This window comes from Clarias gariepinus, chromosome 5, assembly GCF_024256425.1.
Source record: "Clarias gariepinus isolate MV-2021 ecotype Netherlands chromosome 5, CGAR_prim_01v2, whole genome shotgun sequence".
NCBI lineage: Eukaryota > Metazoa > Chordata > Actinopteri > Siluriformes > Clariidae > Clarias > Clarias gariepinus.
The window spans coordinates 36,489,924-36,502,546 of NC_071104.1; the positions used below are offsets into that span (position 1 = coordinate 36,489,924).

Here is a 12,623-nt window from a genome sequence, read left to right on the forward strand (position 1 = left end):
TTTACCAAAACTCCAACATCGTTGCAGGTCCCTCCTGACTGGGTTGTTTGCTCCCTCCTCTGGAACGATAGAGGTGTACGGGAAAGACATGCAGGTGTCTACAAAGGCTGTGCGTAAAGAGCTGGGGGTGTGCATGCAGTATGATGTCCACTTCGATCACCTGACCACTGAGGAGCACTTGCTGCTTTACGGTCACATCAAAGCCCCCCACTGGAGCAAGCAAGAACTGAAGGAGCAAGTGCGCAAGTACGTACACCTTCGAAACTGGCCTCAAAATGCAGTAGTAACATTAAAACGACAAAAAATAGTAACACACATTCTATCAATGCAGGATCCTGGAAGAGACGGGCATGTATGCTCACCGTCACAAGAGGGTGGGGACGCTGTCCGGCGGTATGAAAAGGAGGCTTTCCATTTCCATCGCTTTTATCGGAGGCTCTCGGTTGGTGGTCCTGGACGAACCAACCACTGGCGTCGACCCCTGCTCACGGCGCAGCATCTGGGACATCGTCCTCCAGCACAAGAGTGGTGAGACTCTCCTACCTCGCTGTGGAGGGAGAGCTTTTTTAGCTCAGGGTTTAATTAAAGTGAAAACAAATAGCAGAAAATGTAGAAATCTGGTCTGCTGTCAGTGCCCATGGATCGGTGTTAATTATATCCTTCATGACAGGAAGTAGGATATCACTTTTTCACTCTTTGTCTATGTGTATGTGATTAGATCGTACCATCATCCTGTCCACCCATCACCTGGATGAAGCTGAGGTCCTCAGTGATCGCATCGCATTCCTGGAGCGCGGAGGCCTGAAGTGCTGTGGTTCTCCGTTCTACCTGAAGGATAAGCTGGCCCGTGGATACAAGCTCACTTTAACGAAGAAGGTAGTGTGTTGTACAGCTCTGGTATATACTCAAATATTTTACAGGCAGCATGGGGGGGGGGGGAGTTGTAGGAATGGCTGCATGTAAATATAATGGCACTCTCAGGAAAACTCTACATCCATCTGCAAACAGTAAGCTCCTTAATTAGGACTGTAACGAGCAACTTGATTTGATGAATCAAATTTTAAAGGCAACAATTTAAATTAACCAAAGAAGCAGTCAATGAATCATACTGTATCACATCGTACTGTAGCAGATACTGTTGTTTCCTCCAAACACTCAAACATCTCATGCACAACACCTCAAACATTCTACTCTACTGTATGTCTCTCATCGTCTCAGGTCCTACCTCCTGACTCAGAGGACAAGTTTGACATTAAGAAAGTGAAAGAGTTCATCCAATCCCACCTGCCTGAGGCTCAACTGAAGGAGGGAGAAGTGGGAGATATCACCTACTCTCTACCTGTCTACAATTCCCATAATGCATCTGCCTACCGCTCGCTGCTCAGCGGGCTGGACCGGAACCTGGAGGCACTACAGCTGGGCTGCTACGGCATCTCTGACACGACTCTAGAGGAGGTGAGACACACACACACACACACACACACACAGACTCAGAGAGATATACTCAGAGATACTACCTATAGAACATGCTGTATATGAGTTTCAGTTTGATACCACTTGCGTTTTCAGGTTTTCCTGCACTTGACGAGGGACAATTTGGACAATGAAGAGATGGAGAATCGCCCATATACAGTCTCAAACCCTGAGCTGGACATAAGTGCTTCCCGAGACAGTCTAAGTGACGACCTGAACTCCAGCATGAACTTCGGAGAGAAAGCCAGTCAGTGTTGTCTGCTTCTTTCTTTCTTGCTCTTCTTTTACTCTGTCCCTTAAAGGTCAACATTCAAAGTCTGTTTATTCTTCTCTGTTTTTATTTTTTGTTGTTGTTGTCTGTCTTCCTTTTTCTTTCACGGTCTGTGACTTGTTCTCTCTCTCTCTCTCTCTCTCTCTCTCTCTCTCTGTCTTGGTTCCTTTGTCTGTCTTTTTCTCTCTCTGTTACTTTGTCTCTGTCTTTTCTCTTTTTTGTATCTCTGGCACTGTATGTCTCTCTATTTCTCTCTCTCTCTCTCTCTCTCTCTCTCTCTCTCTCTCTCTCTCTCTCTCATTTATGTTACAGTTGGAACTACTTTCTAAAACATACTATTGTAGAAAAATAATCCACACTCTCTGACCAATCAGATTCAAGAATTTAACTGCACTTTAATGGTTGACAGATAAAATGAAATAAAAGGGTCATTCTATCCAAATATTAAGTTTACCATGCAAAATTAAGCTGTGAGCGGAGCCCAGGAACAAAATTTTAACTTTCATAAAAATGTAGTCATATCTTACTTTGATACGTTTTAGTTTGGTTGTTCCACTTTATTCAACTCCTCTGAGAAAATGGAATCGTTTCCAATATGCAGAAATGTCACTGCTGGGCTTCCCCCAAAATCATAGAAATATGACAATATCACCTTGACGTTTATTTACTCTGACATTCTGATCATTTGTGTGTTTGGTGTTCCTCTGTCCATACAACAGGTCTCACAGGAAACTCCACAGTCAGCGGTTTGGCACTAATGGCTCAGCAAGTGATGGCCGTGCTCATCAAACGTGTTCATCACACCAGGAGGAACTGGAAAGGTCTGATCTCTCAGGTCCTGCTACCGGTGGTGTTCGTCCTTGCCGCCATGGGCCTCGGCTCCATCAAGAGCGACCTGCAGCACTTCCCTGAGATGGAGCTGACGCCTGCTATGTACGACTCCGGGAAACAGTACTCCTTCTTCAGGTACGCTGAGGATGCAGGAAGGCATACATCTTCTGTTATGACAGCTATAAACTATCACTCCCTCACTCACGTTTTTCTATGAACCTTAATAAGATGATACAAATAACCCAGAGAAATTATAAGATAAGATCACAACGTGGAAAAATAACTACATATACTACAAAATAGGGTTTTCTCTTGTGTATACGTAGCATCTGCTGGTATATTAGGTGTTACTATAGAAACGCTTTTTTTATTTTTTTATTTTATTAACAAAACTAAGATTTCCTGTACTGTCTGTCAGTCAGAACTTGTTTTGTGGACATTCAACAGTATTTAATTTAATTTCTAATAGCTAAATACTACAATATCATGCTTTGATAAAAACGATTGTTAGTTGAAAAAAATATATAAACACTTTACATCACTACTTCCTGTCAACCTAGACATGCAAACATTTGGTAACATTTTTTTCCTTAATATAGTATCCAGAACTCCAGCTCCAGTAACCTGTTGGACACCATGATGACATATGGCATAGATAGCTCCTGCCTGAATCACCCTGACAGCACGTGAGTAGCTCTTACACTCAAACACATCGTGTCTCGTGTCTCCCTTAATCTCAGTTTACAGAATCAGATTATAAGGTCAGTCCTAATATTGTATTTTTTTAGACGCTTTACCTATGTAGATGTCCATACGAGTAAAAGCAACATTTGGCTTTCTTCTTAAAAAAATAAATGAAAAGCCAACTCAATACAAATTATAACCAATCAATTAATCAGACTGACCAATAGATTGTGAAATAATAAGTCAAAATATCTTAATATTATGAGATTATACAAAATAATGTGATATTTAGCCTCAAAATTATAAAATATTTACTCAAACTAGCATATAATCCTAAATTAGCTTATTATTAGCTATTAGCCCAACATAACCTATAATAACAATATTTACTGTATATATATATATATATATATATATATATATATATACATATATATATATATATATATATATATATATATATATATATATGTATATATATATATTACAAATTTAGTTTAAATATGAAAATGTCGTGAAGGAATTGATATTTAATTCAAATGAGATAGCAAGTTGAAATTACAACCTAACAACCCAACTTACAGATATAAATATATGTTTATAAAAAGTATATAAGATATTAACAAAGGAAATTGAATAACTTAAGATCAAATGAAGATGTACTGAATGATATTTGAAGGGAATAACTTAAAATTATGAAATTGATATTAAATTGAAATACCATTAAGTGAAATGACAATTGCTTGAAATAATGAGCTTATATGGCAAACAGTGTGTGAAAAAATTAAATTATAGCTTGGAATAATGAGATTTAATTATATTAAATTATTGTTATTAAATTAAAATGAAAAATGATATTGGGTAAATAATGAATTAGGCCAAAATAATGAGTAAGTTAAGGAGTTAAAAAAGGATTTGAAATTTTTTTTGCTACTGACAAATTTTGAAAATAATTATACAATTTTTGTGGATATAACAATTAATACATGGTAAAAGAATAAATTAATAAAATTAACAAATGAGAAAGAGATATCTTACTGTAAAAATAAATATAAAATTAATGACATACTATGCAAATAAATAAATATTAAGTCAAATTAATGACATACTAAGTTGAAATAATTAAATATGAAATATTATTGAATCTATATAATCGAATGTTTCATCTACATACTGTATATATATATATATATATATATATATATATATATATATAAATGAAACATCCGATTGAAATTTCAGCATTTTTTTATTATTTTACAAAAACAAGAAGATATTTAGTCAAATCACCCACATCACAATATCTTAAAACAAGAAGATAATAAGTTGAAAGCAGTTATAAAAATAATAAATTAATCAGAAAATTTTAAGAGATTTTGAGATTTTAAGGCAAAATAATGGCATGTATTTTTCACAGCCCGTGCTTCAGGGTTTTCAGTCGAAATCATTGATGGGAAGTACAACAGTTTTTAGGGAATGTATTGATTATTATTATTGAATTTTTTTTACAGAACGTGTCAGAACAAAGGCCCATCCATATCAGATCAGTGGACCTCTCAAGGAAATCCTGTATCTGTGTTTGAGGAATGTAAATGTGCAGACTTTTCACAGGTTAGGCTGAGACATTTATCATTTATATTTCTTCTTTTGTTTTGTTTTTATTAAGTGATTATCTGATGTGAGTTAGAGTATTTTTGTTTTTGCTAGTTAATTAGAAATGAATTGTGGGTGACTTTTTCTTTTTCTTTTTTTTAGACATGTCCTGCGCCTGGCTACAACCCGCCGCATAAGACCAACCCGTCGTCTCAAATCGTCTACAACCTGACCAACATGAACATCGAACGTTACCTCTTGGCTACGGCTAATGACTTCATCCGAGACAGGCGAGTTAATCACGACACAAATCATTTTAATGATAACACTTTAATGTAAAACTGGGTCATAGGACTGACATAAACATGTCTTGCCAGTGTTCTGCTTTACTTAAGACATGTTATAGGACATAACATTTCAATTAATGGTGGGCTCATAGTTAAACATGTTTTGACAAATACAAAGGCCCTTCAAGGCAAACTGGGACTTTTGATTGCATTTTACTACTGTTTACATTATGACACTCTCCAGGCTGACTTATATTAAGGCGCATTATAACAACATTGTATTGAAATGGCATACTGATAAATCAGGGTAAAAAAAAAAGGTTTAAATAATGGTAATGGTTAATTGACTCTTATACTGTATAATTGGACATTCATTGAAACTTATGACAACGACAACTTATGACATGTTTACAGCTGTCTTATAACGCAGGGATTGAATAAAAGCATGAAAGTGTAAATAAAATAAAATAGTAAAGTGAGTAAAGTGTGAAAACTAGTAGAGTCTAGTTGTGTGTTGTATTTATCAGGATTAGTTTCTGAATAATGAGATGAAACTCTCCGCGGATTTCTCATCTCGCTGTTGGCGCTCTGACCTTTTCACCTTTCTTGTGAAGTTGAAAATTGCTCGGTGAATTGAAATTCTTTATTATGCACGAAAAGAGTTATAAGTCATGCATTATTCATGTGGCGTAAAAGGTGCGGGGAGAATAACAAAGACAAATCACGAACGCCTCGCGAGACCCGGAGGAGAAAACAGCAACGAGCAAGGCGGCTAATTAATGGGAAATCAATGTGTAAAAGTGCGCTCTGTAGTGACCTGACCTGTTTAATCTGAAAGGAGTAAACTATTGAGTTTGTGTGTGTGTGTGTGTGTGTGTGTGTGTGTGTGTGTGTGTGTGTGTGTGTGTGTGTGTGTAGGTATGGAGGCTGGTCCTTTGGGAGCCCCCTTCCCAGCAATCTCCAAATGGACATTTTGGAGGTGCCCAAGAACAGGACGTTAACCAAGGTAATAAATCACGAACAGAGGAGCTAATCGAAGCCCAGTCGAGAGGTTTATCATGGGAGTCGATTAATACTGACATATTTACACTACAGGGTTCTTGGCTTCACTGTATTGCAGGATTGGGGCAGTTTTTTTTAAAATGTTGATTAATATTATTTATTTGGATTCACTTTGCTAACATTTTATGTCTTTTTATTACTATAAAAAATTTTGTTTAGTTCTTATAATTTTTATTAAAATGTGATTAATGTATCTACTTTTTTGGCAAAAAAACTAATTAATTAGATGAGCACGATTAATCATGTGGGACTGTTTATGTCAGTAAGAATAGATTGCATTTGTAACAAATTAGCAACAAATAAATGCATCTTCTAAAAATCTAAATTTTATTCATTAAAAAAAAAATTTAAATTTAAAGTTTCTTAATCAACAATTTTACTATTATTATTTTACTTAATAATTTTTTAATATATGTTATTTTTTTCTTTATACATTTTTACATTATATTATATTATTATTATTCTAACATTATTATTTTTATATTCTTCATTTATACCCTTCAATTAAATTAAATTAAATTAAATTAAATTAAATTATATTTATTTAGCGCTTTTAACAATGGTCATTGTCTCAAAGCAGCTTCACAAAAATGAAAGAAATAAAAAAAAAGAAAAGAAACTTTTTGCACGTACGTGTGAGAAAAACACTAGATAATAATGAGATGACATGCATTCCTTTATACTTCACCAGTTTCATATGTTCACATTTTCGCTTGTTGTAGTTTGCACAGGCGTGTTTGAATCAAACCGAAACTTGTGCTGGGATTTCTGATGAATAAAGCTGTAAAACGCAAAAGACTTCAAGCGCAATACGGTGATGAGACTCTTCACCGCAGTAAAACATTTAAATGGTGAAAACGTTGTAAAGAAGTCCGTCGGTCTGTGAATGATGATCTCGGCCAAGGTGGCTCAAAGCTCACTGCAGTCGCTCCCCTGAACATTCCGCAAGTACAATGCCTGGTCCTTGAAAATCGGTGGATAATTTGACAGTGAAGAGACTTATTGGTTTGTGTGAACTGTACACGCAATCATTCACCAACACAACTTGCACATTACAAGAACTTGTCTAGGTGTTATTGCTACATCCTCCTTATGGTCCTGACCTTGATCCAAGCCATTTTTACATGTTTGGCTAATTAAAGGAGTTCCTGGGAGGCCGGTGTTTCAGACGTTAAGTATCCAAGCACTATTAAAACACTGGGATAAGTGTATCAGTGTAACAGGGGGTTATATAGAGAAATAGAGGGTGTTTTCATTTACTTTCATAACTGTGCAGTCCTCCAGCACAGTCAAAAATCCCGGTTTGACTTGAACGCCCTTCATATAGTTGTTGTTTTTTTCTTAAAGTGTGTTACATCGCGTTGTGAGGTGCCACGAGCCGCAAAGTGAGGGAAAAGTTTTTTTTACTCATCTAGGTTTTTTTTTTTTTTTTTTTTTTTACGAAAAAAGCATGCTTGTTTTTTTTCCTCTTTGGTTGGGAACGATTGCTCGGAATGGTGTTTAAATCAGGATAACGTGACACTGGGAGTGTTTTGGGAGTTTTAACACCCAGTTATTAATTACCCCTGCAGGTGTGGTATAACCCCGAAGGCCATCACACGATGCCGGCGTACGTCAACAGCCTCAACAACTTCATCCTGCGCTCCAAGATCCCAGCAAGCCAACAGCCACAGCAGTACGGTGAGTCTTAAACACAGGAGTAAGTATTGGCACCCTAGAGGGTATTCGGGTGGGGGGAGGGGGTGGCATGCATGCAATCAGAAAAAGTTTACAACTCTGTACTTCCAGTGCAGATTAAAAGTATTGGCACACTCCAAACTATCTGGGCAATAATAATAATTATTATTAGTAGTACTGTATATACAGTATCTCCTGCTGTGTATTTTTACATTAGAATCAACGATTAAACAGATGTATTTCACTGGTTTTTTATGAGAACTATCGACTACAGTATATTAGGGTGTCACGTCACGTAGCTGTTAATTAAGTTCAATACTCTTTATTTTCATCCATAATTATTGGCACCCCTGCCTGTATTTAAGTGCCACACCACCATTAATTACTTGTTTGTTACTCTTTATTTTCAATACAGATTAGAAATATTGGCACCCTCCACTGTATTTGGGTGCCACATCAAGATGAAATTAAAGTTTATTTCATTATTTTATTTTCAATGCCAGTAAAAGTGTTGGCGTACTTTACTGCACTTGGGTGCCAAGTAAAAGTTTGTTGCTCTGTGTTTTTACTAAAGATGAAAAAGTATTGGCACCCCTTGACTGTATTTGCATGCCTCGTAGGCGTTTATTAAAAGTTGTCTCATCAAAATTACAGTTAAATTGAAGTATTTTTTGCGCTCTTTATTATCTCACTAACAATTTAAGTATTGGCACCCTATACTGTATTTATGTGCCATATAACCAATAAGTAAAATTTAGTTTTTATTTTTCTCTGTAGTTTCAATAACAACTAATGTATTGGCACCCTTTGCTGTATTTGGGTGCCATCATCCATTATTTAAAAGTTTCCTACTTCGTATTTCCAGTAAAGACTAAAGTATTGGCACCCATGAATGTATTTCAGTGCCATATAGCCATTACATAAAATTTTGCTTTTTTTAATCTTTTTTTTTTTTAAGCCTGTATTTTTAGTCTAACCTAATATTTTGCTTCTCTGAATTTTGACTATAGAAAACCCACACTTTTGTTTGGGTTACTGCTTGTCATTAAAGCTGGCATTATGTTGTATATTTTAATTAAAGAAGTATAACAAGTCACAAGACATCCTCAGGTCGTCATGAAAAATGTTTATAGTGTTGAATTCACACCGTACAGTGTTCATGGAGGTTCTGTTCGACGCAGATGGTCTCTGAAAGTATTAAACCAACACTGGAGATTTTACTGTATACAGCTTTTGCTGTAGCAACAGAAAACTGGAAAAGTATAGTCACAATTTAGAATTTGTTTTGGGGTCATTTGATGCTTTAGTGTTAAGCCTTGTTTTTTTTTTTCTCCAGATTTTTGGATGTACATTTCCCTTGTGCTCAGCCAGGGGGCAGTGTTTATCTTCTCCGCCTGTCAGGATGCAGTGCAGTGTCAGGAATTGTAATTAGTAGTGCTGAGAGCCAGGTTGAAGTGAATAAAGCAGGACAGAGACTCCAGCCTTTTATTTCAGCAGCAGTGCCAGACTGGGCCAGTGGCTGAGATTCACCGTCTGCCTGTAGGCAAGATTAATGCAGACCCAGCAGTCAATAAGGGAAAAGGGAGATGCAATCATTCAAATGTAGCTGGTGGACTCACTCGGGCCTGAAAACAAGGCATAAATCCAGCGAGGGTTCATCGGGCCAGCCGCCCTGCTCACTCGTGACGTGGCTCAGACCACCGTTGTGTGAATGTGAATTGGGCATGCATTTAATCCTGTCTTCATTTTTTTTTCCTTTCTCTCCTTGCATGCAGCAATCTCTGTGTCCAGCCATCCCTACCCTGGCCAGGTGGAAGAAGAGGATGCAATGTAAGCATGTCGTTCATTCTTCTTTTTCTCGAACATCAATTTTGAACCCATGCAGCTCATATACGTAAAGCAAACACCCGGATGGGAAAAGCAAACATCGCAGCGTGTGAACATTTACATTCCAGTGAAGCACTCGCAGTAATGAAATTCGACTGCTGTATTTACCCCTCTCTCATCATATATTAAATGGATCTGCTTTGAGCTCAGTTTATCGATTATCAGCCCCGTGTAGTATTTGCATCCTCTCAAGGTGGTTTAGAGGTTAATTCATGTGACATCACGCGACTGGTGCGTTTCGAAGTTTAATCGAAAAGCTAATTTTGGAAATGTGAGCCAAGTTATTTTCGCGGCATGCCGTGCATCAGAGTAAACAGGGAAGTGAGCAGGAGGACTGGTGACGCTTGTGCTCTGTAACCTTCAGAGTAGACAAGTATGACGCAAAAATAAGCAAAACGTCTGCTTTAGTTGTCTCCAAGAAGAACGGCAGATGGAAGCCCCACCTCCTTCCCTTTAATTTTTAATTAGGAATCTCTCATCACTTTGTTTTTGTTATGGTCTTGATATTTAAAATTTAATTGATAGGAGCTAAAATCTAGTAGGGCGGGACACTGGCTTAGTGGTTAGCACTGTCACCTTGCACCTCTAGGGTCTGGGCTCGATTCCCATCTTGGGTGCATGAAGTTTGCAGGTTCTCCCCATGATTGATGGAGTTCCTCCAGCTATTCTATCTATAGCTAGATAGATTAATATTATATATAAACCTGATTTGCTAACAACGTACAACTGTATATTTATCTCATATATCTCTGATAAATTTGGTCTAAAAAATAGTCAGGAATTTTTTAGTTAGCAGAAAGAGAACAGAAGCAATCCAACCCTAAAATGCAGTGACAAATGTAACACTTTAGCACAATAATTCTAACGTTCATGATAACTAGAAAGTGACTAACGTTGATAAAGCGCAGTCAAGATTGTTGCCATAGAAACCGTATTGGGTGAACATGCCAGGTTTTATGGTCAACGCTAAGTGCTTTAGTTGAAAAAAAAAAAAAAAATTAAAAACAGCCTTTTTGGAATTTTTGTTAAAATGTAGAGACTAAAACATCACACTTCATTAGTATTTGCAGTATATAACTTTGTTATAACATACTACATTTTCCCATGAACAGGACGAAAGTCCAGTGTTTATGTCTTAACTAAACAAATAAGTGGCGGTTTTTTCCTCTCCAAACATTTGTAAAACCTCACACATACGTAGAAATGATTTTTAAATGATTACTGTATATTCATGAAGTATGATAGGGTGAGCTAAGTGTATATAACAACAATAAGAAGAAAAGGATCTATGTGATAATATACAGTATTTAATATTACTATATGGCGGCACGGTGGCTTAGGGGTTAGCACTGTCGCCTTGCACCTCCGGGGTCTGGGTTCAAGTCCCGCCTGGGGTCTGTGTGCATGGAGTTTGTATGTTCTCTATGTGCTTGGTGGGTTTCCTTCCACGGACATGCAGATTGGGCTAATTGGCGTTCCCAAATTGGCAATAGTGGGTGGGTGAGTGAGTGTGGACCAGAGGTTGTAAAAATAGGACTAAATACAATGATGTTTCTAAATGGATGGATATTACTACTGTATATACCTTACACTATAATTCACTCCCTAATCTTAAAATTTGTATACGTTTACTACAGAAATCCTATTTGGAAATTGTTAGAAATGTTTAAACTTTATTTCAAGCAGCATAACTGGTACTTTTTTAATTATTACTTTAAATTGATGCTGTAAAAAACAAAAACAAAGAAAGGCTTTCTCACTAGCATCATTATCATTTATTCCATTTATTCCACCGCATCAGGGAAAACCTGAGTCATTTTATAAACAACCTCTCAAGCCCTTGTTTTTCTCCAGCGTCTCTCTCTCTCTCTCTCTCTCTCTCTCTCTCTCTCTCTCTCTCTCCTTTCCCCATATTTCAGCGTTGCTGTTTGCTATTACAAACCCCGCTCACATTAGTCGCGATATGTTCACCTCGGCTGTGCGGAGGCTGCTTGTGCTCTTTAGATCGATTTTCTCATTTGTTCTGGACTCTCACCGTGCCTGGCCTTTGGCCGTGTTCTTGCCCTCATGGAAGAGTAATAGTGAGAAGCAAGGCCAGGGGGAGGAAGTGTGCCTGTAGGTAGCTCTTTAAAATACAAACCAAGCACCCAAGACTCTTGAAAAACTCTCTTTCATGTCGGGACCGAACTCTGCAGATGTCTCATGCTGGGGATTTCTGAAACGTCCAGGAGGAATTTCTTAGAAATTCTAACTTTAAGGAGATTTTAAATATGGCCTTGATGTAAATAATTTTAAATTCATGTTGAAAAATTTTCTCACATAAACTTTTTTTCTCATTTGCACTCTAAAGGTCTTTAGCCATGCCATGGTCACTTACATGGTTACTTATACTCACACAGACCTACAGTACTTCAGGATGTCCTTTATATCGTAAAGAACCGAATAAGCTGAAGCAAATGTAGGCAGGCAGTCGCCATGTTGAATCTTTTTGAGTGATGTAGTCCTAGTGACCAAATTCTACGAACACTTTTGGAATTATGACATTTTCTTAGAATTTCCCACTTAAATTTACGACTAAATCTTGGTGAAGATCAAAATGATTTACGAAACGTCTTAGCCCTAAAAACAGCTCCTAAGGTAAAAATTGTTAAGAGTAGAGAGGAGGACTTTCAATAGGCTTAAGAGTTTCTATAGCAGATGACAAAATGGCGGAAAGAAGAAATATTCTCCAAACACTGAACGTAAAGCTAAAAGTAAACACTGCTCTTCTGTTCAATTTGGTTTTCTTGTTGTTTTACTTCCTTTCATCTCACTTGGATTGTTGGCTTCATACCATCAAAAAGTGCAACTTAAATAGA

At 37.1% G+C, this 12,623-nt stretch overlaps 1 protein-coding gene across 1 annotated transcript in view; it reads left to right on the plus strand.

Annotated features, from left to right (window-relative positions):
• Window positions 1–12,623, plus strand: part of abca12 (ATP-binding cassette, sub-family A (ABC1), member 12) — a 92,396-nt gene that overhangs the window by 59,736 nt on the left and 20,037 nt on the right. The window contains exons 46-57 of the mRNA XM_053496982.1: window positions 28–246; window positions 332–528; window positions 719–876; window positions 1,219–1,455; window positions 1,570–1,720; window positions 2,464–2,710; window positions 3,175–3,261; window positions 4,771–4,870; window positions 5,015–5,142; window positions 6,058–6,145; window positions 7,773–7,881; window positions 9,654–9,708. Of these exons, the coding sequence (XP_053352957.1) occupies window positions 28–246; window positions 332–528; window positions 719–876; window positions 1,219–1,455; window positions 1,570–1,720; window positions 2,464–2,710; window positions 3,175–3,261; window positions 4,771–4,870; window positions 5,015–5,142; window positions 6,058–6,145; window positions 7,773–7,881; window positions 9,654–9,708 (1,776 nt within the window). The remainder of the gene's footprint in view (window positions 1–27; window positions 247–331; window positions 529–718; window positions 877–1,218; window positions 1,456–1,569; window positions 1,721–2,463; window positions 2,711–3,174; window positions 3,262–4,770; window positions 4,871–5,014; window positions 5,143–6,057; window positions 6,146–7,772; window positions 7,882–9,653; window positions 9,709–12,623) is intronic.